The following is a 26,086-nucleotide window of genomic DNA, read 5'->3' on the forward strand; positions in this document are numbered from 1 at the left end:
GTCCAAGAACTGTTACTGCAGCTTGACTTTATACACATAGACACTCAGAAATGAACCATCCTACTATAGAGGTTTAGGCTGTAGCTGCTACTGCTCCCTGAGACGTGACACCTCCTGTCATTAGAGGTGGATTAGAGGTGGCATTAGAGCGGTGTAGCATCCTTATCCTGCTTCCAGAGCTGAGCTGCTGTCTCCAGAAACTGATACACAGCCCCACGTAGAGTTTAGTTTCCTGATTATGTCCAGAGCAGCTTGAAGAACTCTGTGCTGCTCTCCACTGCGTGATGTTGCCCTACCTGCAAACTTGTAGGAGGTCAGCAGGACAAAAAAATTCCTCCTCTGACCAGAGGAGCTTCAAGCTGTAGATTTAATGCCTTGCCTTGGTGTAAGAAGAGGGTTTTGTGCTTATCACTCTTGAGTTGTTCTTGGACATATCTGGAATTCAAAGCGAAGGGAAGAGAAGCAAAGTTCATAGAATTAGGGGTGGATCGTGTGAAGTATCCCACACCCAATGTAGAGCAAGTGTAGCAAAGATGAAAGGGAGGAAAAATAGAGCTTGGACACCTTGTTGGAGAGGAGCAGGACAAAGGAAGAAGGTGTAGTCCAAAGTCCTGCAAATATGTACAGGCAATACCCACCATCAGCTTGAAATAGGCTTCCAGAGGAGTACTTACTTGAACTTTTACTTGTAGCAAATTGGATGGAATTTGTATTTTCTTCTCCATTTTCCTGTCTTAATCCCTCTGAAAGGAGATGGCAGTAAGCAGTGACTATCATCACAATGCATTTCTGATTAACAGCAAGGGCACAAGGGCACTCTCAAAATAGAAGCAAAGTCGGGATTGTTTTAAATCACAGTGTTGCAGAAGTATTAAAGCAGAAGCTATAATTTTAATGTGTTCAGAAATAAAATGCATGCTACTGTAAACGGTTGTGTACATTCATCTAGCTGCTACTGCCTGGCATAACCTTTTGCATTAGGTTTCTGTGATTCATCTTTTCTTTTGTTTCAGAGAGTCGAATGATTCTGGATGCCTTTGCCCAACAATGCAGCCGGGTTCTAAGTCTCTTAAATTGTGGTGGAAAACTACTGGACAACAATCATTCTCAGTCCATGATTTCTTGTATAAAGCAGGAAAACCCAAATTATAGTGAAAGACAAGAGCAATGTCAGCTCGGGAAAATGGTCCATAGTCAGACGTCAGACATTTTAGACATAGAGATGCAGTATATGCAAAAGAAACAACAAACCTCAGCCTTTCTGAGAGTTTTTACCGATTCCCTTCAGAACTATTTGCTTTCTGGGAGCTTCCCTTCTCAGAACACCTCATCAGTAAATGATTTTAGCCATTTGGCAGATGTGGATCCACTTTCAACCTCTCCAGTACACACTTTAGGTGGATGGACATCTCCAGCAACATCTGAATCTCACGGTCACCCATCATCTTCTACACTTCCAGAGGAGGAAGAGGAGGAAGAGGAAGAAGGCTACTGCCCTCGGTGTCAAGAGCTAGAGCAGGAGGTAATTTCATTGCAACAAGAAAACGAGGAACTTCGTAGAAAATTGGAGAGCATTCCAGGTAAATAATCCATTGCTATATGATTTTGTCAGTCAATGATGAAAACAGTTTGGGTAATACTTTGTTTTAAGTTCTAGTTGTCTTTCAAGGTTGTAAATGGTGGGGAGCTGCTCCTTTGCTAGCTGAAGTTTGAGGTGCTGGGTTAGATCCATGCAAAGTTGTCTTAACTAATCCCTAAATGGCAGAGAAGGCAGTTAGCATGGACTGCAAGAGAGAAAATACTCCAGAGCTGCTAACTATTCAGAAAGGAAGAAGGCAGCAATCAGCCACTGTCCAAATATGTATCTGCAGTTGCAAAATCTGAGCAAAAAGGAAGCAATAGTCTCCGTCATTCTTCTCTGCAGCTACCAATGATGTATTGTGAATTATTTGTACTACATTGTCATTTTCTATTTTGCAGTAGTCCCTAGGTGGTACCAGCAAATCAAATCCCATAACCAACATTGCTCAGTGCAGAGAAAACCCAAAGTTTAGCATACTTCCCCTGTCCCTACCAAGATCAGAAGTCACCATAACTGGTACACTCTCACTGATACAGTAGTGGTTCATACATCACATGGGAACACTGTGTGACAAAGGGAATCGTGTGGACTTAACTCCTATTGGGTCCTGCCTTCAGAAGTATAAGATCAAAAATTATCGTTAGGGTCTATAATCTCACCTACATCTTTCATTCAATCACCTACATTGAACCTAATGATCTTTTTTACTTTGACTGAAGTATAACTTATGTTTGACTCAATATCTCAGAAGGCCTCCAGTCCTGAGTTGGAGACACTGAGAAGCAGTGGCTCTACCTCTTTTCTTGATGCTTGACTCCAGTGGTTAATTACATTGGTGAAAATGTGTGCTGAATTCCCTGCCTGACTGTCTGAAACCAGCTTCTAGCCATTGACTTTTATGCTTTGCTCTACTAAATGAAATGCTGTGTAGGACTTAGTACATTTTCTGGATGAAGTTACCTACAGATTGAAAGATGACTTAATTTCCATCTTAGATAAACTGAGCAAACAGAACCGTTTAAAACTCCCCAAATGAGTTGAATCCTTCTTTGTAGTTCTTTTCTCCCTGCTGCTCATTTCTTTAAAATTTGGGCACTGGAAATATGTGCAATATGTTCCTATCTGCCTGAGTGGAGGTGAATAGTCTCTTTGTTCCCATTCATGGTTGCCCTGGTCGTTTGGCCATCAGTTGTGCAGCTGAGCTTCTCATTCTGTGCACATTTCTTCCTAGACATACATACTTTGTATTTGGATGTGTTCATTTCCTAAGTGATCCAGAATGCTTTGGCTGCCCTGTTTGCCCACTGTTTGCTGGGCCACCAACTTCTGTATCATCGAGGTTATTTTTTTTCTATTGTTTTTAAATTAACGTTGTGATTCTGGTTAGAAATGTTGAATGGTATTGAGGCTGCTGTCAGTCCATCGAGCCCTGCTGGAGACACATCTATTCATGATGATTCCCCCAATGACAGGTACTTGAGGTGTTGGTGGCAGGTTCTTAATCCATAGATGCTGTAGTTTATTGATGTGTGTTGCTGCTCTTGCAGTCAGGTAACTCATGGTGGTACGTTAAATGCCCTTCAGGAGCCTAGGTATGTTACATCTCTTCTGCCCAATTTTTTCAAGCGAACCTATAATCTCATCAAAGAGTGACAATCAGGTTAGTCTGACGAGATCCACTTTCTATAAGACCATTTTGACTGGTGTTAATTGTATTTGTATTCTTTAGTTCTTAGTCAATTGAATCCCGTTGTGGTTGCCTGTGCTTTGCTAGGATTAATGCCAAGGTAAGCAGCTGGTATTTACCTGGGTCATCACAGTTACCCTTCATCTCCCTTTAAAAGAGAGATAAACATACATAAACATAGTCCTTTTTCACCCCCAGGAGTAATGAAACACCTTGTTAGTGGTGTATCAAAGGAAGCAGGCAAACATAAAATAAATGTGAAAGGACGTATGACTTCATCAGCCAACAGAAAGCCATCGTCAGACGTATCAGATGCTGTCTGGGTGAGGCATGCAGATAGGTCTAAAGTGATCTAGGTGTTTGGGGAAGCCTTAAGAGCCACAGAAGGTGCCCTCTAATTTTGCCACATGGTAGGACAGGGGTCTGAGCTTCCTGCGCAGTCCCATAGCTACTACTGAGCAAGGTTAATAAAAAATCCACTAATGGCAATGTCTGATTATTTTTGTCTCCGATGCTGATTTTGCTACAGTTAGCTTCTGCTGCTGAAGAAGCCAGCAGAAATTTCTGTGGCACTTGAAACACCCAAATCTGTATGTAAACAAGTGCGATGCTTGTTCTCTGAGCAGGTTTTTTTGCCCATTAAGATGCTGCTTGCCTCAGGAGGGAGCCAGAAAGCCCTCTGCAGAGGGTTTCAGTGGTGTTTGCCACCACCTATCACATCAGAGTCATCTTGGAGCACAAACTTTCTTCCCTGCGCACTCATATGTCCCATGCTCAGTGTCCAACAGCCAGGCAAGACTGTTAATGCAGCACAGAAGCAACTGTGGAGGCAGATGAGCATGGAGGCTGCTGGACTGTCCCATCAATCAGAATCACAGAATGGTTTGGGTTGGAAGGGACCGTAAAGACCATCTAGTTCCAGCCCACCTCCCACTAAACCAGGTTGCTCAAAGTCCCATCCAGCCTGATCTTGAACACTTCCAGGGATGGGGCATCCACAGCTTTTGGCAACCTGTTCCAGTGTCTCACCACCCTCACAGTAATGAATTTCTTCCTAATACCTAATCTGAATCTCCCCTCATTCAGTTTAAAACCGTTACCCCTCATCCTATCACTCCACACCCTGATAAAGAGTCCAACCCCATCTCTCCTCTAGGCCCCTTTAGGGTCAAGCTGCTGAAAGAGCAGGGTGTTTTTTTGACATAGTGGTTTTCCTTCTCATCCTTGATGAGGGACCTGGGCCGGAGCTGCTCAGTGAGGCTGGCAGGGGACTGTGTGGAACAGGGGGAGGCAGGCCCCGTGCCCTCCCCGCGGGCGCTGAGGCTCCCACAGCAGCCCTGTCAACGGAAGATAAAAGCACCAACCCCTCCCTTCTGCTCTATAACCGTCTATGAATCATTTTATCCTTTTCCTGAAATACTTTGCATTTGGGTTTTTTTTTTTAAAACTTTCCATATGCAAAAGCCCTTTTAAAATCCATGAGAGTTTGCCATCTAAAAATAGTTGCTGCTGCACATCTTTGCCTCTAGCTCTGCAAAGCACCATTTGCACGGCTCACAAAGAGACTACCGGGAAGACAAGTGTTTTCTCAGCAGCTGTAAAGGCAACAACTTTTTTTTTTTTTTTTTTAACAAATATTACACAAAACATATCCTCCTGTAGCTTTTGGACACAGAAGATAAGATTTTTCAGTTTCAGGACTCTGCCCTGTTGCTGTAGAAGCCCTTCAGTCCTGTAGGAACTCTTTGCCCATAGCCTAGCATCACTCTTTGGTAGGTCACCACTGGAGAAAAGCAATTACATGGGTGAAATATGGCATATGTTTTGATTGTTGGGGGACACTGTTTCTCAAAAAATACCCATTTGATTTGACTGAAAGAATACTTAAATTTGTGTGAAATCTTAATTGTTTCGGCTATGGGATAAATGAAGTAAAATTGCTATTTCAGTGCTTTGGGTTTGGAGCAATGTGACATCTTGCAAATTGTGCAGTTTTCCCCTGTAATTTTTTTTTTTTTTAGGCAAAAACATTAACTGTACATTTTCCGTTTTCAGTTCAACTGAAAAACAGAGAAACGTTTTTGTTCGGTGTATTATTTTGTCTTGTTTTAAAAAATACTTAAAGATTAGTCAATGCCTGGAAGGAGTTTGGCAAACTTGTCATTGGCTCTTTAAGGTTTTGACACCGTCAAGAACAGCACAAAGTAATCCGTCTATACGAGGAGAAAAATGTCTCCTAATCTCTTTCCTCTGTATAAAAATTACTAGGGCTCTGATACATTCCCAATAGTAAAATTAAAGACTTATTTGTGAGACTGAGTGTAAGACCTGGATTTAAACTCTCTAATATGTAAGGATATTAAGCAGTTCTCCTTCACTATTGTCAGCAGGATTTTCCCACAGCTTTCGGTCCAAAAGGGAGAAAATATTTCCAGGTGGTTAAAGCAAAGGCCGGGAGACATGAGTGAGGGTTTGCCTCCAGGTGCTCCAACCTTCTTGGTTGCATGGTTTGGGGCAAACCAACCTGAAAGTAGTGAAAAGGTACAAATAAGTTAGAAGAAGCAGTGTGTAATAAATATAGTAATTATTCTTACCTTCTTGGGCGGGCAGCAAAAAATACTCCAGCAAAGTTTCATTTCAGTGAAATTCAGTGAAACTGCCAGAGAATGGGGATGAAAAACCCCCTCAAATGCAGAGGGGTGATCACCCACAGAGACCATGTTCATGGTGGCTGGAAGTAGCCACAGCAAAGCAGGATTTGCAGGCAGAGTTAGTATCAATGTAATTGAAAAAGTTAGACAAGTTTTCCAGGAGGTTTTGTGTGCCCAAGGCTTGACTCTTTTTCATGACTATATCGGATGATCTAATAAAAGATATTACTTTTCCCTGCAAATCCTGTCTCCTTTATACTTTCAGAGCATCGCGTTTCCAAAGAGCCTACCACAGCCCCAGCGTAGATAAAGCAGCCATCAAGGGTTATGACGAACACTTTTTCATGTCCTCTTTTTTTATATTTTTTTTTTGTCCTTTTTCTTGATGTTCACATTTAACCACTTCTTTGGTTTCCCTTGATGTTCTGGATGTTTTGGTCTGATCTCTGGCCTCGTTCCGCTGTTCAGCTTCAAAGCATGAAGCTACTTGGGGAAGAGAGAGCCTCGAGCGCGGCCGCCGAGTGTTTGGCACGAGAACCCCTTTGAATTTGCAGCACGGCTTTGCCTGCAGCTTGGGGGTGCCAGCTTAGTTTGTTAAACCTGCCCGAGTACAAAAAACTTACTGAAACACCTAACTGCAGCGGACCAAACCTTTATTAATCTGTTTTCTCTTGTGGTTCTGGGTAAAAAACCATGAGAATTTAGGTTTCTTAGCCTAAATCGGGGAATAAGAGCTCTGGTGGGAGTTTTTTGGGGAGCTGTGGGTCAGCTTGGCGAGGCTGAACTTCCCCCAAGAGTTTTGGTCTCAACTTACGTTTGCATTTTGTAGGTCAGCACTTGGCGTTTTAGTGACACAAACTTGTGTCCCCACTCACCAGTGGCTCCTTGGTTTCCCTGTTAGTTATCAGCCTTATAAACACGTAGAGGGATTTACAGGGGAGGTCCCTGCCCTGAAGACTTTGCAGCCGAAAGAGAGGACAAAAAGAGGTACTTTTTATATTTAAGTAGAAGGAAAGTGAGGGAGCACAGAGAAAAATAAAAGCCACGGGAGCACGTGGTGGCATTGCTTAGATGAGAGATGCATGGCTGCCTTGTTTTGACTCTTTTCTTCTGCTGTTCAGGCAGAGGTGGACATCCCAGGGACGTATGGAAGGGCACCTCCTTCTTTCTGGAGGAAATAGTTTTGCAAAAGAAAATTAAAAGAAATACAATGGCTTTTCAGATGCAGATTAACAGAAGTAAAATAGTTTTCCACTCTGGCTGGAAAACACAACCAAGAAGGGGTTTAAAAGTAACAGGATATTTTCTGTCATTTTTTCTGCTTTCCCTGCTTTTGGCAGGCACATAGGTCAGTTTAGCCAAGATTTAACACCCTTCTGCTTGTAATGTCAGTTCTTCCGGTGCTGGTTTTATTTTACCATCCAATTACAAACATCCAAATTTGTAGGGTCTTGAGCGCCCAGATTGGTTCCTCTTTACTAACCCCATCTCTCCTCACCCCTCGCTCTTTTTCCAGCTGAATGCACCCCAACAACTTGTCTTCACGGCCCGTCCGTGCAGCTTTCACTGGCTTTCAGCTGACTATTGAAATAAATGAGCGTATGAGCTAAAATGATCCAAGCCGTGTTATACTGCACACTTGTCCAAATCTCAGGCAGAGAAGGCATCTCCGTTAATGTTATAAGAGATTCACACTGCTATCTAGTTCGTCAGCAGGTTCCCTATCATTTGTTACATCTTTTTGACAGTCGAGCATCAATTTAGAAGTGCCCTGCAATGAACCCAGAGTGAAGAATGGCTCAAGGTCAAGCAAAGGAGGACGCGTTGCGGTGCTGAGCCAGTCTTAACTAACAGCTGCCGGTCTGAGCAAGGGTGGATGTGGATGTACACCCTTCCCAATTCTCCTCCTCACTGGCGAGCCAGAAGGAAATGGGCTTGAGTGCTGAGGGATTCATCTTCTGCTGCGCAAAACACCAGGAGGAATACTAGTCAGTGTCAGCTACAGACCATAAAATCTCATTACTGAACAGAATAACCAGATTTCTTACTATCTGCTTATGGGGCTGAGGCCACCACAGGGAGACACATGGCCAAGCATGCACCATCCCTTCTCACAAGGGCTGTCTGATGCCGCGGGAGAGGTTGGAGATATACTTTATTCACATTTCAGATATGCCTTATTTACAGCAAGCCCAAGTATTTCTTCACAGTTGCTGTGCTTTGGCAATATAACCAGCCCTGGATTGCGTTACGCTGGAAGCCACACTTTGGGAGGATGAATGAGAGTCCTCATTTTGACAGTTATAAATACGAGTGATTGTGACCCAGTAACATTTGTAGTGAGCAAATATCCAGCCCAGACCAATAATAGAGATGTTCTTGGCACTTTACAAAAAAGTTGGAAACAATTATCAGAGCCAAAGGTTAAAAAAAAAAAAGAAAGATAAAAGAGTGGGCAGTAATTGTGAAAGATTAAAAGCATGCTGTTGAAGGCCCCAAAAGACTATCTAGGAGGAGAAGTTTCATGCTGGTTACAAAACCAGCCAGCTTAGAGGGAAAGCAAAGGACCGGTTAGAAACATAACAAATAAAGTAGAGGGGAAGTTGATGGTGATGAGTAAAAAGCAGAGATTAGGATGAGTGGAAAATTAATAATTAAAATTGCACCTGGAGCGCTCTGTGGAGGAGACACTCTTTCCCTGGCAAATTAAAGGAAAAACATAGAGTCCTAATAACACTATCAGACCATTAGCAGGTGAAAATAGTAGGTTTTGTCAATAATATGAAACTGCTCATTGAGCATTTCTGTTCTGGTATTCATGAACAGCAAAATGATGCAATCACACCAGTATGAAGATGATGGTAAACAGGTAGAAATATGTCCCATTTCCACTGTAACTGTGGGTGTTAGTACACATTCAGTAGTGGCTCCAGGTGGGAACACAACCTCAGCTGTCTGCCACAGCTCCCTCCCAGTGTCTGGGGCAACTGAAGAGCTTGTTAGTCAGGGCCAGAATTGCTGGCCTTTTTAGAAATGATAAAGAGGTGCTGATCCCAGCCCAGGCTGTAAGAGAGTGTGGTTCAAGAGCAGAGTCAGGAGTCCTTCTTTCAGAGACTGGCATCACCAGGAGAGCCGCTGGGAGCAGTAACTACTTGGGCACGCCAGCTTTTCATCCCTGAGCGCACATAAACTTACGACCAAAAGGCATTAGGCAGCTGCTACCAAAGCGTGATGTTTTCAAAATCATGAGATTTGGACAACTCATTTCAGGAGCTAAAACAAAAATGAAGGTGGAGAAAGAGGACTCTGACTATGATTTTCTCTGTGTTTTGGAATATTTGGGATGCTCCAGAAGACTGAAAGATGCAAATACTGTACAATTTATCTTTTTTTTTCAAAGGACACATGAGATGTCCCGGGTGATTGTAGGCTCATTGGCCTCATACTGAGCCCAGGCAAACTAGTTGCACAGCTGATGCCAGCTTCAATTAATAGAGTACTGAAAGAGAATAATGGAGTTAGTACCAGGCAACATCTTGCCAAATTATGGTTTTGATGAGATGAAAAGTTTGGTTGATGAGAATATTGCAGATATTCAGGGTGTTACATAACATTGTATTAAAAAGAGTGATTTAAAAAATGCAAATATATTTGTATTCAGGAAATTGCCATGATGCAGCTGAATTTATGGAGGAATTCCTTGTGAAACAGTTCACAGCCTGTGTTTTTAATACTTTCACCAGTGAAAGAAAACATACAGTCATTGCTCACAGCTTGTGAGCGGTGCAGAGGTAGCAGGGGGTGAGGAAGACGAGAGGAGACATACTTGGTCAAACACGGTGCAGGGTCACCATTGTGCTGAGGCACAGAGAATATCGGCTCGACTATCGGCTCGACTTGGACACTGAGAGTGGCTTTTGGAGGACGTGGTGGATTTCTGGCTGATTATTAGTGCACAACATCCTGAAAGGGCTGGCATGGTCTTTGGTGGGCGCGTAGGTGGGTGTAGGGCTTCTGCTTTTAGTGTGAGCCCAGCGTCTCAGGATTTGAAATAAGGTATATGTTTCTGAGGGTGAAACAGCACACGCCGTAACAACGTGCCAAAGGTAGAAGCTGCATCTCTGGGAGATGACAACTTGAGTTGTGCTGTGTTTTACCTGCTGATGCTGTCTGGTGCAAAGAGGATTTGGTCTGGGGTGTTGCAGAGCTGTGTGGCAGGTCAGACTGAGAGATCACAGCCCGGCGTTTGTCATGGGCGCAGCCGGTGGCCACCGTGCCGTTCAACTACTTATTAGAAATGAGGATACCACACCGAGAAAGCGGTGACAAGCTCTGCCGAAGCAGCACTTCGTGCAGCCTAGAGATGCCTGGAATAACAACGAAGTCGTATAACTTGGATCAATAAACAATGAAGACCTGCCACCTCTTAACGCGTGTCCTGCTTAGTCACTGCTTAGCATTTCAGCGAGGCCTGCCCTCCCCAGCATGCCAAGGCCGCCGTAGCACCTCCTCCTCGCCCTTTAGCTCCTGCAAAGATCTCACTCTTCTCGTCACTTGCTGCAGGCCAGGTTACTTTGCCTCTTCCAGTGTCTTTTTGGAGTCACTGGCACTTCCAGAAAATGAAGACTGTGGAAACTCCTTCCTAATGGGCAGGAAAACTACTGCCACCCCACAGGCTTTCTACTGCACCGTAACAAGCAAGTGTAATTTCAACATCAGCATCTTTCCTGTTAGTTACAGTAGGCACAGATCCCTGTTGCTGATGGTGGATAAGTGTGCAGAGAATCAGCTCTCGGGGTTATGGTCTTGTTAACTCCCTAGATACCACATCAAAGTCAAAGAAATACAAAATAAATCAGCCAGTAGTTTTAAATGGTTATTCATCCTCCCAGTTGGGAGCTGCAGGCTCTTACAAAGGTACGCTTGCTGCAGGATTCAGAGGAAACAGTTCCCCTTACCTCTCGGCAAAGAGGACACTTGTAGAGCTGTAAGAGGGACACAGAAGCAAAACCAAAGCTTTAACTCTCGGCCTCATCCTTCCCCCTTTGTGGCTTCCTTCAGGTTTTGGATAATCCAGCAGCCCAAGGAGCCCGGCTTTGCATCTGGTATTTGAAAGGCTGAGGTTATTTGTACCCAAGCAAACAGTGATATACGATGGCTTTTCAAGTCAAAAGCACTCAGAGTCCCCCAGTCTCTGAAACGATAGCAAAAATCTTACAATTTTGTGCTTGAAACGTTACTGCTTTTATGAAGACAGAAGTATTTACAAGCTTCAGCCAGCTTTTAGTACCGGTAATATTTCTCATCAGTAATGAGAAAGCATTTCATCAGCAGAATACAGTTAAAGTAGAGCTGTACTTCATGGGCTGAGGACACAACAGGTTAAAGTTTCCTCTTGTCTTCTCTCTTGTGCCCCATCCCTCTGGAAAAACATAGGTAAATATATCTTTGGATAGCCTGCAGTGAAGAGACCTTCTGTGGGTAGAATACCGTCCTGCTGTGAGATCAGCACCAAAAAACTAGAGGATTTTTCGACACGTTGTATTCTGCTTGTTCCCTTTGAGGCCCAATGTTGTTCCACCTACATAATTACAGTAATAATACCAAGCATGTGAGAGCCATCAGGTCACCATCAGGGGCTTTTGCTAATGGAGATGACCAGAAAAGCAAGCGCAAACTTCACAGGCTGTTTTGAGCCCAGCTTCTGAGGACCAAAGAGGTCTAAAGCTCCCAGGTACCACTGGTGCTTCAGCAACTGTGTCCTCGGTGAGCTTGCTAAATAAAAAGTGACACGTTTAGGCAGGGCAGGAAAGGGATACTTCACAAGGAACTCTGATTTCCCAACTATCATTCAACTCTTGTCCAAGTATCAGGCATATTTTCTTGCAGGCAGTAGCACCATCAGCCATCATAACCCAGTCACCCACCATAACCCCTTCCATCCTTGCTGTCACCTCGCAGGAGATCCAGGATCTCACAGGAGATGCTCGTTACCCATGATGACTTCCACTGGGGTGGGAGGTTTTGCTGACCTTGTCACAGGCTTTCTGAGGCTTCCCCAGGGCAGCAAGCCTTTGTGATCCTTGTGCATCTTTTTTGGACACCTACTTAGAGAGTTACCTGTGCATGGTCCTTCCTAGTTTGGTCTTCATTTTGGATGTGCCAGACACACACACAGTGTCAGAAAAGGGTCTCAAAATATAATCTTACCCTTCAGCCCATCCACAAGGAAAAAAAAAAATATTTTCCTTTTCCCACATATGCTTTCCTGCTTATAAAAACAGGGGGCGAAAAGCCAAATCCTGTTTTTTTGCCGTACCTTCTTATGAATATCCGGTGTACTAAATTGTTACCTGTGGTTATTTTTCTCCCTTATTTCACGTAGAAACTTTGATTGAATTTTTTCATTGCTGCTATATGCTAAATACACAGCTCTCATTACAGAACATGTTTGTGGGACTATTAAGCTTGGCTGCCCTTCTGACTTTTTCAGAATTGAAAACATTTTTCTGAAACTATCCGATGACACTTAAAAGTGCCTTTTTCCTACCAAAAAAAAAAAAAAAAGGCACGCAGGCTCTCCTGCTCATATGGCAGTGTCACTGTGTAGCAGGCACACTGATATTGAGCTGGTCAAGCAGTAAGCAGTGAAGTCACTGGAGAAATAAAACAGGTACAAATCACTTGAAATGCTGATTTTTGCCAAACACATAACCTCCTAACCTCCTATGGTGAAGTGTGGTACGTCAAATGAAAGAGGATTAAATACACTGATGGGTCATCTTTACGGAGATGGGGTGAAACGACATAGGAATTTATTATTCTTATCAGGCACTTTGCATGAGTTCTGCGTGGGGACTGCTGGCTGTGACGCCGCGTAGCCCTTAGCACAGGCTCTGTTTGGCACAGAGTAAAGGTGTTTTGCTCCCTGTCCGCCTGCTCAGAGGCATAGCTGCTGCCCGGGGGGAACAGCCAGGAAAGAGTGCAAAATACCTGTAAATCCTACCTCGAGACTTTCTCGGTGATTTCAGTGCTTGGTTTCAGATTGCCAGATGAAAACAAAGCCCGGAACGCTGCATTTTTCCAGGTGTAAAGGCTGAATGCCAAGAAATAAGAAAAAAAAAAAAAAAAGAAGGAACAAAGCAATGTTTTTTTTATATTTTTAGCTGAAGCTAAGATTATCTCTAAATATTTTACAAAAGCAACCCATATGAAATGTGAGAGTTAAAAACAATGCTTATTTAGTCTTGCACAAGTAAGTCATAATGTTGGGTTAATATCTGTTTAATTCTCCTACAGTGTTTCAGGCTCAGGAGAAAAGCACAAAAAAAAAAAAAAAAAAAGAAGGAACATAGCAATGTTTTTTCTATATTTTTAGCTGAAGCTAAGATTATCTCTAAATATTTTACAAAAGCAACCCATATGAAATGTGAGAGTTAAAAACAATGCTTATTTAGTCTTGCACAAGTAAGTCATAATGTTGGGTTAATATCTGTTTAATTCTCCTACAGTGTTTCAGGCTCAGGAGAAAAGCACTGTATCTCAAAAATACTCCAGAGTTAATCAGGGATGTGGCAGCATCTGCTTAAGAGAGACCCATAATTGAATCATCCCTAATTAACCTATCACCTCAGCAGAAGGGAATAGGATGTTGGTACCACTACTGAAATGGATGAGGGTGATGGGAATGGAAAGGGGGGAGGATGAGGGGAAGAGAAATAAAGCAATTTGCCTAACACCTAGTTTTATAACAAATTTGGGAGGAGGGAGGGAAAATAAATTAAAGCATATGAATCATTAAATCTCTTCAGTATATTTAATCAGACTGTAGTTTTAAAAAAATTTGAACATATTTACATGTTAATCAGTGCATGATTTAGGTCCAAGAATGTTTTCTCCTTTGCATGGTTTGGGCTGTTTACAGTATTTACAGGTTTTTTTCTTATTATCATTACTGCTGACCTAATTTGTATTTGTAATAATTATAATTTCAAACTAGGAAAGAAACCCTTTGAAAACTAGTGGGTAGGAAATAAAAGCAATGTCAGAGACCTCAGCACAGGAAATACAATATCTGTTGTATATTTATTGAATGAAATGACTGCACAAATCAAAATGAGAGCTATTTCCTATTTGAAATAAATCTCACAGAGGTACAAAACAGATCCTGAAGAACACTGCTTGATTTAATATTGTTGTTATGTTTTGTGCTAGATAGCTAATATACAGTAATTGCGATTTGTTTCACGCAGTGCCCTGCCAGACTGTTTTAGATTATTTGAAGACTGTACTTCAGCATCACAACCAGCTTATGGTACCACAGCCAACAGACCATCCGACTGAGGTAGTATACAGTGAAGACAAGCTGTATCTCTTTATGTTTGACAAGTCATTGAAAACATGGAGGCAAATAAATCAGTAGGTGCTGGAAGAATATATTTAGTAGTAAAAAATATGTAAAATGTATTGTTAGACTGTCATTCTTAGGTACAGTAATCCCCCAAATGGAGGAGACTCATCACTAGTATATTCCAGGATGACTTTACTGAGCAGTGCGTAACTCCCTCCATTGGCACCAGCTGCACTTACCTTGCTTTGGGTAACTTTTCTCTCACCTTTCCTCAGAAACATCACTTTTGTGGGTAGAATTTAGGCTATGGCTAGCCTGGTGACAGCTGTAGCTGGGTGGCTGACGGTGGTGCCGGTGCACTGGGGCTGCAGCTTGAGCGTGGGGGGTACCAACAGGCCGTGTGGACATGGGCACGTATGTCTATACAGTTAGTACAGCTCTAACACAGCCCCAAGATGGTTAACACTAAAATAGACGTTTCCTTCATTTTGCACAGAGACCCAAATATAGACTTTTACAAGTCTTCGGAGTGTTCTTGCTTCTCAGAAAGTATCCCAAACAAAATTTGAGTGCTGACAATTTTATACTTGATATGGAGTTTGGGGATTTTTGTAATTAGGTTCTGTTTGAAAGTGCTGCAGTGAAAAGCAGGAAATTTAAGTTCTCCCCTTCTCTAGAAGGTAGAAGTATAGATCTGTCCATCAGCTGTAGTGTAATTCACGTTAATTTTGCTCCAGTGTGTTTCTATCCAGGCTTGTAAAAATGCCTCGGATGAAGTGGTTTTGTCAAGACTTTTCCAGTTTAGACTGCCTGTAATTGAGGCTCTTTCTATGTATGTTTTTGTATATGTAGTGTGCACGTGTCACTACCCATTATTTAAGCAAACAAAATCAGAAGAGGGAAGATTTGGGTCTAGTCTGACCTCCCTTAGCACATAAGTGATAGGTAGTGCAAGCCTTGCATAGTCCCACTCACCGTAGGGTCACTGAAGATGCTTTGCAGTAGTTCAGGGGTGCATCACTTTGCTCCTCCATTTAGTTTTGTCCTGTGCAAATTGATATATACGTATATATATATATTTATATGTATCATTAGCTGTTATCACTCAAGTATATCCCAAGGATTCATTTTCCTTTTTTCAGTGCTCTTTTGCCTAACTAAAATTCTCAAGCACTGTAAAAACTGGGGCTGCTCTGTAACATCCCAGATGGAATAGGTTGTCATGATGTGACAGAATTTTTTATTCAATTAAACACATAGATGCTAATCTTTTATTCATAAGCTTAATCATGTACAAATACAAGCATGAATGCGTTTGTACTTTGGTTCTTCCTTCAGGGTCTGCTTATTTCGTTTCTGGAAGGTTTTCTGTTTGTTTTAGTTTAATGACTGCTGGACACACCAAACTGCATCGTATATTCACCAAGAATCTTTTGCCCAGAAGTGCTTTACTTTCCGAAGATGTAATGAAAGTGTATCTGTAGCAGGAACCCAGTAATTGTTTAACAGAGTAGCGTAACACTATCTCATGCCTTTGGAGTAAAACAAGGAAAAATATCCTGAATTTCAGGGGGAATAAGAGAGAAGTATAATAAAATTGGAGCTGAGTAAATTACGCAAAATGTATTGCCTTCTCCTCAGTTAATAGTAACGGGAGCTCTCATGAAATTTAGTTGTTGGGCCTTTCTGCACCCTATTTCCATCGGTGCGATGCGTTTAAAGACAGAGCTGGCTTTTAGGATAGCTTGCTGCTTAGCAAAGCCACACATGGGCATCCCTCCCCAACACACAGGAGCGAGACTGGAGCCTTACCTTGTGCCATTGCTGACTTCCATCATGCTGCTCCTACCAGCCAGGGCTCAAGAGCAGGGCAGTGCCTGCAGAGTGAGCTGCTGCTTGTACCTGGTACCACTATCAGTGAGAAAGGTCCTTGCTTCACTACGGTGTGGGTTGGTTTTTTTTTTAAGTAGGGAAAGAAGTAGGTTTCAGGAATCTAAGGTAGGAAAGTAATTATAGAAAAGGGATGCTGAGCTAGCTGCTGAAAAGAACGAGCACCAGTGTGGGGATCAGATGGTCCTGTGTGTTACCTCTGTGGTGGGACAAGCCAAGGAGACACTAGTGTCAGCTCCCACCAAGATGGAGCAGTCACAGTTGCTTCGGCATAAGAGCATCGTACATCCAAAGAGCTTCCCGTGCTTCCTCCCTGCTCTTCCTCCTTCTCCAGCCCTTTTGCCGTGCTGGCAGAGGACAAGGAGCTGGGCTGGGTGGAGGGTAGTGTTCTTTCCATGGCAAAGCTCCTCAGCCCTATTACTGGCTTCCCAGAGGGACGTGTATCTGGCAAAAATTAAAGCAGCTTCTTCCATCATGAGTGGAGGGGGAAGAATTGGCCCTGGCCCTCTGGCCGTGGTGAGAGTAGACAAGTGAAGTGCAAAGAGAAGCTCTCCAGTTATAGACAGAGTTGGACTGTAGGTGAAGTGCCTTTTTCTTAGGGACTACAAGCTTTGATTTACAAGCTAAAGGGTCGAGATGTTTTGGGAGAAGGATAGGAGCCCATCAGAGAGCCAAAGCCCATCTCCTCCTTCATATTTTGGCTTCCTTTGCAGTGTTTTGGATTTTCCTGGAGCTGCCTTTGCCAGCAGTTTGCAGCAAGCCAGCTGGGTTTGCACCGAGGCAGACAAGCAGCAGGGTCACACTAGCTCAGCACCCAGTGGTGCTAACCCCCCTGGGAGGTGGTGGTACCCTGAGTCATACATACATTCTCCAAGGACCCTCTCGTCACCATCTTCACTGAATTCAACCTTCCACATACTTACCAAACTTGCAAAAGAATTTTAAAAAAATACCCAAGGAAAAAGTTCGAAGATGCTCCCAAGTTGTGTTGGAGGATGCCTGAATAAATATATGAAAGGAAGCAGGGGTAGGCCTTAAAATAGTTTTCAGATATCAAAGATCTGGAAGCGAGGAGGAGAATGTTGCAACAGTGGCTCACAAGTGCAGCGTACGGGTGATTGCCTCTGTTCAGCATCAGACCCTTGGTTTTTTCATTCATTGTGAACTCCAGTCAAAGCTATATGAAGCTTTTACTATTTAGGCCTCCAGATTTACGTGTTTTCATAAAGAGGTACAGCTGTAAATGTGAATGAGTCTCGAGGAGGGTGTGGGTTAGGGGTTGGGTTTCCTGTGTACTTCAGTTATCTCAAGTATATTAACAGCACCATCTTACATTAATTGGGTAATCCTGAACTATAGCATTTTATGGGCAACAAGAATTAAATACAATTTAGGTACAATTGACCAAAGAGGGCTTATAAATGTGTGTAGATTACATGAATCCCCATAATTAGTCCCACAGCATTCATTTCATGTTGGAATATTGAAGCACACAAATTATAAAGGTTAAAAGCAAAATTTCTTTCCAGCTGACATGGTGGCATTTCTGTAAAGCTATAATTTGAGTTAATACAGCATTCATTAATAATAATGAAGCTCTTAGTTTTCATAGTTCCTTTATTTATTTTCTTTATATTTTTCACAGTAACATAACTGCTGTCAAGTTTCAGGTGTGTTCTACAGAATTAATAAATTTATTATAAAAATAGACCAAAAGAATCAACTCTGAAGTAAACTGTCAGCTGTGATGAAGTGATCCATTTGATCACACTCTTCAAAGACCCTTTTTTATGCATTTTAACAGATTAAGAAGAAAGGTTATACTTAAATAGTATAACCAGCCACTGGTTCTTAACTCTTTTTAACCTGCTTGTTAAAGTGGAAATTATCAATAGCCACCTCTCCGAACATGTTCCTTCTACCTCACCAAATTCGGGTTTGAGAAAATGGAAATGTAATTTCAAAAGTACTCGTTCTCAGTAAGAGCAATTACGTGTTCACTTCGGGATGTGTTGCGCTGTCAGTATCGCGGACAGTTAAAAAGCATATTTTTTATTGCAACTGACATCTTTACTTATTTGCCTTGTAAAATAAGCAATGGAAATATTTCACTTTTTTTCAGGGGAGCAAGCAGTTGCTGAACAACTACCCTGTCTACATCACTAGTAAACAGTGGGATGAGGCTGTAAATTCTTCCAAGAAAGATGGACGACGGCTCCTTCGCTATCTCATCAGATTTGTTTTCACAACCGATGAGCTTAAGTACTCATGCGGCCTTGGGAAAAGGAAAAGGTCAGTGCAGTCGGGAGAGACAGGTCCTGAAAGACGTCCTCTGGATCCAGTAAAAGTAACATGTCTCAGAGGTACTGCATCTTTTCGCTCAGTGTCCACCATATGTGATCTCATTTCACCACATTGGCTCTGGCTCAGTAGAAGCATTTGGCTGGCAGTTGCAGAACTAGAAGGGGTTTCAGAGGCAGGTGACAAGCAGCCAGAAACCCTCCACTTTTTTTTATTTATACATACATATATACATGTATGTATGTATTATATATGTGTATATTTTTTTTTTTTTGAATGGGAAAAACCAGGGCTGCTTATTCACGAGAGGAGACAAATACAAGGGCACATGACACTGATACGCTTGAAAATGCAAGGAATGGAATTGAGGCAATCCTTTTATCCTTTTGTAATAAACAAACAAGTCATTCTTTAACTCTGCTATACAGCAAAATTAACCAAAGGGATATTTATAGCCTAATGTGCAGTAAGCATATGGCGCTTAAGGCCACAGTGCATCAGTGGAGTTAAAAGCTAACCACCTTTCAAAATAGGTTTGAACATTTTGTGGGGCCAAGAACATCTACAGGTTGATTAGAAACAACGTGTATACAAATACATTGGCAAGGACTTAATTCTTGTTTGGAGCACTGACACAACATTGACTGAAAAAGTAAGGGAACAACTTTCCCCCATGTTTAGCCTCAAAACGAGGGGGAGTTTTGCAAGCATTTCACCGTGTCAGAGAGTGAGGATGTTGGACAATACAGAGAAAGAGTCTAGATTGAGAAGAATTCTCTCTGTTACAGCAGTTCATAGCTTTGGTTTCCTAAAATTGTTAGAAAGGCCTGATATATAGTGACACATACAAAAATAGGACTTTTTAAATACCAGCTAAAAATGTGTTTGTGATATCAGCGTCTGCATTTCGTAAATGCATATGCTTATCATTTCTTTAATTAACTCAATTTATAGTATTTTGTGAGCATATACTTAAAATGCAAGTTGAACTGACTTCAGGAGCTAATCAATGCAGTGTACAAAGCTAAATATTGGTCAGTCAGCGATAAAAATATTTTGAGTCAGTGGCTGGAGTCTGAAGTGTTTATATACATCAGACAGAGCATCTGCCCATCAGGGTAAAAGAATTCAACAAGGCCAAATAGATCAGACTTTTAGTTGGGGTACGTTGATGTAACTAGGCAATGAACTCAGATTTTACATACAATCAAGTTAGGCAAAAAATCTCTTTTTCTACTGCAACGGAACCTGTTAACCTGTTATGTGATACTCTGTCAGACCTTATATTCTATCAGAGCTTAAGAGAAGGACAAGTCCATTGCTTACCTTGCTGCACCGAGGTCAGGAGAGAGACTCAGGGTTCCAGAAGTTCTCCTGGAAAATGAAGACTGAATATGATTGTATTAATCACTTATAAATTACTTTCAATTTCACCTAGTAATTTATGTACAAGCAGAGAGTTAATAATGGACTTTTGCTTATGGCCACTCTCCTTTCTGGGGTCCTGGACGTACAGAACATGTGGAGCACTCCTTGGGAGAAAAAGAAAGGCCAATTACCTTAATTTCCAGAAGCTTGAACAGGAAGCAAAAACATTCAGTATCTAAGACCAGTTAAGAAAGCAGAGTAGACAGCTCTCCCTTTGGTGAGAACATGACAACTTTCTCCAGTGCCAGGAGTTGGCCACTGGCTCCTACCCATTTACAAGCCAAGGTAACAAGCCTCTGAGTAATTCTCAGCATGCCCAATTATGCCTTCCCACCGTAGCAGGGAGTACAGACTGCTTCTGTCTCCTTCCCACCATAGCAGGAATTACAGACTGCTTCTGCCTCTGCACTCAGTAGTTTCAACATCTATGAACGTTTTTAATACATTCCTACAACTGACTGATGTCTGGAGCCAGCTTTAAAACAGCCTGGCATCCTTAAATTATAGCAGTGCTCCTTTATGTGGCAACCACTTCTCCGAGAAAAACACCAGTCTGTGGAGCCCCACGTGAACATAACTAGGCAGGAATTACTGTTGCCTGTGTGGATTTCCAGGGAAATGAATTTAAAACCCAGATAGCTATCACTTTTGCAGACGCACTGCAGCTATGCAAAAATCATGTCCTAATTGTCCAAGAGATGAGATACCTTGCAGGCACGGAGACTCGCGTAAAAGCACAGCGCTCCCTGGTCTCGAGATGTGGTGACAGTAATGAAGTTACCTTACGCCACTTATTGTGCTGTTGGCTTGTCAACAGTAGAAAATAGAATTTAAAAATATCCTGGGACACACAATACTGCATGAGGGAATAACTAATGCTACAGAATAAATAAGCAGCTCGGTTTCCATATGAGGTACAGTGTATCCAATATATCTAATAAGGTGCCCTCGCATTTAAAATCGTATTTGGATGTGTCAAACTCCAAATACACCTATTTGAGCTATGTCTAGCAGTTAAAACTCCAGAATTGGCAAAGGCGCCTTCTGCAAGTTTAGCATATTGCATGTCAAAGAATCTGAAAAAGAAATTTTAAAAAATGTAATCATCACATACAAATAGCTGGATGTGGAAGCAGCAGCTACTTAAATAGCCAAATTACATGCAGTACAATTCATTTTCTCTTGCATTGAAAACTGTTGCAAGGCTCCCCAAATTAGCCCTCTCATCTCATTTAGCTATTTCTAAGGCCCATTTCGTCTCTGAAAAATAGGTGTCAGATTCAGGAAGATGGAAAAAGCTGGACTGAAAAGGGAAGATATTCCAAATAGAAAGGAGCACCAAACCCCAATAGTGGTAGTCACGTTCTCAAGCAGGTTGTGGGCTACAGCAGCCTGCAGATGTTGAAGCAGCCAGCAGAGGGAGAACATAAAGATCCTTAAGGTATAAATACACAATAGGTTTCAAATTAAATACATTCCCGTCCATGTTGACTTTCACGTGTACTGCACACACTGAATCACAGCCCTCACTTCAGATTAGCTCTTCTTATTTCCACAAGAAGGGATTTTATCTCCAGGTCCTGCGCATCACATAGCCAGCTCAGGTAACACAACATACACTGCATGTGGAGAAACACGCTCGTACAGAAATAAAAGAGGTCCAAGTGGCATTATCATGGCATCCCCCATAAGGCTTTCCTTCTGCTTAAGTAGAGCAGTAATGCCCCCTTTCTTCTTTCCCATGAGCTTTTGACACCTGGGCAATAGCAGATGCTGCAAAGACAAGTTGTTTTTTCACCCTTGCATGTTTTTTCCTGCAGAGTTCATTAGGATGCACTGTACCTCCAACCCGGACTGGTGGATGCCATCCGAAGAGCAAATAAACAAGGTGTTCAGCGACGCAGTAGGACACGCTCGTCAAGGGCGCGCGGTGGGGACTTTCCTTCACAACGGGAACTCGTATTACGAAGGGACTGACCATCCGGGGTCACAGGATGAAGTCTTCAATAGAGGTATGCAAGATGGATCTGGCGATTGATGACAGTGACAGGAACCTCATACAACAGTAGCAACCACTTAATTTAGGAGAGACTATTTGTTAAACATACTTGCCCTGCTGTCATTTAAGAGTCCAAAGCATGTTTGAACACACACTGCATACATTTCAGCTTCTCCATCCTACCATGTCCCAGTTAACAGAAAGAAATCCATTTCAAGACCTGCTCTATGGGACTTCTCAGTGCCTATTATTTGCAAATCCTTCATAGCACCCTCAAAGGGAAATTGCAGTTCACTTCATCTAGTTCTAGAGGAAAGGTCATTTAAAAAATGATAAAAATGTCAAAAGAAACAGCAGCTACCATCTCGTCTGCCTATTGATAACAAGCCCAGGTCTGGACCCAGAGCAGCTGGGTACTATTTGCTTTCCCCGAGTTGGAGATGTAAGAACAAGTCTGCACGCTTATAGCAAATAAAGAAGTGGTCTCTGGTTTCCTAACAGAAAATAACATAATTATAAATGCTACCTTAAAATACCACACAAGACAGAAAATTCAGGGACTTCCTTTAGCCAAGTCTGCCAGAAAATTAATCTTCCCGGGTAAAACAGCAGCACTCGTCAACAGCAGAATCCTTCAAAGACCCAGAACAATAACAGGCACTTCTAATAGATAAAAATTGCTTTGTATATCAGATAGACACTGTATTTATCTAGATTTCTAGGAGATTAGAGTTGATCATGACAGTTTTCATTAAAACAAGATTGCTAAAAACAAATTGCCATTTCAGAAGACAGGTTTTGCTTTATCTATTCCTATTCTGCAGCCATATTATGTAGCTTTAGAGGCTTTAAATTGCCTTTTTCTTGGTTTTGTTTTCATTTGTGTTTGATATCCATTCCTTGAAATAGATGAGGCAATGTGCTGGTTTTAACAGTCAGCGGTGCATCCAGGGAGGGGTTGGGTAAGAAAAGCCTACTTTAGCCACCTGTCTTAAGTAAACTTGGGGTCCAGACTAACTAAGAGCTGTAAAAAAGATCTGTGTTAGAGCAGAAGCCAATTCATGACAGCGTACAACATCGGAAGCAGATGCCAACCTTAAAAAGAAAAAAAATCAGTCCACTGAAAAACCTTTCATTTTAAAGGCGGATGTCCCTCCAAATTGATGCACTCCAGAAATACACAATGCCAAAGAAATGATACTCTTTCCTTTCTGTGTCAGGGTGTCTCCATCTCCTTACCCTTGTCCAGTCGCTCAGGCCAGTGCTGGCATCCTTCAGAGCCTGAATCAGCTCTCCTTGAGGCAGCCTTTCCCTACTGGCAGGTACAGGGAACCGGTTTTTGGAAAGAAAGTTCACTCCGCTTTTGACCATCCTTAGTGCTACCTCATCAGCGTTGACTCTCCTGAACACATCTCTCATGCTCCCCAGCTTTCTTAACCACCTCCTGCAAGCCACGAGAGAAGCTACTTATTGCTCCTTTTAACCTTCTCCTCCCCACGTGTGTGTGCTGGGCAGGGCAGGAGGTGCCCAACCACTTCCTCAAAGACCAGGAAGGTCCCTCTGGGCTGAAGCACACCTCTAGCTTTGTCGTGACCGCACATGGAGGACTAGGCCAGACTTCCAAAGGCCAGCTCACTCACATTATAGTTTCTTCCCACCATCTGCCTCCTCTTTGCCTGGGCTGTGTCCAGTCTCTCATGGCCAGCCCCTGCAGCATCTCGGGACACGGGCTCCACCACACTCCCCTCTAGATGGGACCTCACGCAGACAGGATATGCTTTAGGCCCTTAAATGTCCAATACCTCTTGTTTCCTTTTATTTTTGGTGATTTTTGAAAGGGGGTTGAAAGGTACTCGCTTGCCCCAGAATAACCCATTTAATTTCCAGAAGTGAATGAGCAGTTTAGTCACACGGGCACTCACCTGGCCAAGGGGTTTGGGACACCGTCCCTCACTAGAGGCAGGAGGTGACTTGCTTCGGATGGTCAACGGTGCGTGGTGGCCTCTGGAGGAGAAACTCAGTGTATAGAAATGTCACGGTACAGGTAATCCTATAGTAGCTTTTCAGTGTTGAACTTACACTTTTTTTTTTTTTTAAAAGAACTATAATAGAAGATGTTACATTGCTCAGATGGCGTTAAGTCTTGCTGGTCTATGTTTAATGTGGTGACACTTGCCAGAACTACTTGGTAAAACATGTCAGAATGTGTGAGTCAACATTATACTGTAGAGTTGTCCACGGCAATATGTATCATGATGTATTTTTGTAAACATTGTGATGGTTTCCTTACAAATGTTTAATCATGTGAGGTTAAAAATACAAACGCTTCTTTTTTAACAGTCAAAATTATTGGACTGGACAGACCTCTCTTACTTAATAACCTAAAGATTTGCTGAAATAACTAGTAAGCCTAGCTTTATTTTTAGTGTAAAAAGTGTAGCCAGCCTCCCGGAACCACTCACAATCCCCTGCTCTCATACTGTGCAAAATAACCAAATGTATCGTTTCATCCTGGAAGCCACTTTGGCACTAAAAATGGCTTTGCAGGTTCGGACCTTTCTTTACGAAGGAAATTTTGCCCCTCAGTTGCTTGTGTGCGCTGTCGGTGACATGAATTGTACTCACAGACATTAGCAGACACCAACTTACCTTCTTTTGTCCGTGTTTGGTTTTAAAATAACAGAGTACAGTTGTCTGTCTTGGTTTTGATTTGCCGTCACGGCCTCTTGACTCTCAACCCACCCATCTCGTTTGGAAAAAAAACCAACAAAACACCACCACAAACCTTTCACGACCGCTGATTCTGATTAATTTCTTCATGAGGCGTTATAAACCCATGCACATTGAAGTGTCTATATACCCCCAAGGTGTTAGGAATAACGCTCTGGGAGCTGGAGTACTAGATGGGAGGCTGTGAGCAGGGTGCTGTGTGTCAGCACCTCCCTCCCCAGCGCGGGATGCAGGACAGAAGGGAACCACTATCTGTCATGTCACTCCAGAAAGTCCCAGGAGGGTAGAGATGCTTGTCTTATCCTTCCATGCTCTTTAATCTCACTGTCATTTATGTATCTGCCTTCTCTCAGAACTCTGTGTAGCAGCCCCGCACGCCCATCTGTGCCGACATGCCTTCGCTATATTTTCTATGACAAATATTTGTGGAGAAACTGTGATTTAAAAAAAAACCATTAATCCTGATATTTTTATCGTTATGGTGTAGTTAATTCTATGAATACTTTCTAATGATGATTGTACTGTGTAGAGTTAAGTACAGGTTAGGGATAGACCTTTACCAGATATTGTACAAAAGAAGTGCATAGTGTAATATAGACTAGTAAGGTTTTTGTGACAATTTCTATAGGATGTGTGAATTGTTTTCTATGTGGCAACACACATTTCTTTTAAAGAATATAAAATCTTAGATAATTTTTTAAACAGTCAATATTTTTTAATTATAAAGACATTTGTTACCTACAGTTTACTATTTCAGGTGTTAATTCTAATTTGAATATTGGTTTTATTACTACATACCTCCAGTTCCATTTGTTCTGTTGCATAAAAATGCACAATAAAAGTTAGTCTCTGGTTAACCTGTCTCTCTTGCTCTCTCTAGATGCTCTGTCAGTGTGACACCTGTCACAACTGGCTCTCACTAGAAATATATATTGTGTATATATACATTTTTAAATATAGATTTATGTAAGAGGCTAGAAGGTTATCTTTTGTATTAAATGCTTGTTCAGTATGAAGCACCAGCAAGCACAGTGCAAGATTATGAAGAATTCAACTATGAATACGATATAAATCATTTTTGGCTCAAAATACAACCACATATATTTATGCACCAGTTAGACAGAAAGACCGCTCAGAGACAGTACCCATCTGCAATCCTAAGACCTGGATTTTCAAGCAGTGAAGTTTAAATCCCATTTTAATTCAAAATTCAGCGATGGCTGAATGTCTCCTGTTCTCTTAAACGCTTTAGAAAATCCTGACTCCAAATAATTTGTAGAGGAATTATGGTGACAAACATACTTTCTGCTGGGCTGGGAAGCAAGACTGCTGGCATCTATTAGAAATGGTTGCCATTTGCATTATATTTTCACTATAAAACAACGATTTTGGGTGCCTATAAGGTTGCAGAACTAACCGAGGTTGGGCTGGTATCTTCTACATCAGGGGCTTCAGCCTACTGTATTTT

General features: G+C 42.1%; 1 protein-coding gene across 1 annotated transcript; it reads left to right on the top strand.

Annotated features, from left to right (window-relative positions):
* The first annotated feature begins 1,021 nt into the window (after positions 1–1,021).
* BEND4 (BEN domain containing 4) lies at positions 1,022–25,475 on the top strand. The gene is made up of 4 exons (XM_014957764.1): positions 1,022–1,580; positions 14,173–14,264; positions 18,283–18,523; positions 21,710–25,475. Exons 1-4 carry the CDS (start codon positions 1,022–1,024, stop codon positions 21,925–21,927), a joined length of 1,110 nt encoding a protein of 369 aa, XP_014813250.1. The 3' UTR covers positions 21,928–25,475.
* Positions 25,476–26,086: the final 611 nt, after the last annotated feature.

Source organism: Calidris pugnax, unplaced genomic scaffold, assembly GCF_001431845.1.
Source record: "Calidris pugnax isolate Ruff unplaced genomic scaffold, ASM143184v1 scaffold349, whole genome shotgun sequence".
Lineage (NCBI taxonomy): Eukaryota > Metazoa > Chordata > Aves > Charadriiformes > Scolopacidae > Calidris > Calidris pugnax.

Excerpts from the sequence above, each read along its gene's own strand:
- BEND4 (XM_014957764.1), top strand. The coding sequence starts at position 1,022 with ATGATTCTGGATGCCTTTGCCCAACAATGCAGCCGGGTTCTAAGTCTC. Across the intron at positions 1,581-14,172 it reads AAAATTGGAGAGCATTCCAG|TGCCCTGCCAGACTGTTTTA; the intron begins GTAAATAATCCA and ends TGTTTCACGCAG. Across the intron at positions 18,524-21,709 it reads AAAAGTAACATGTCTCAGAG|AGTTCATTAGGATGCACTGT; the intron begins GTACTGCATCTT and ends TTTTTCCTGCAG.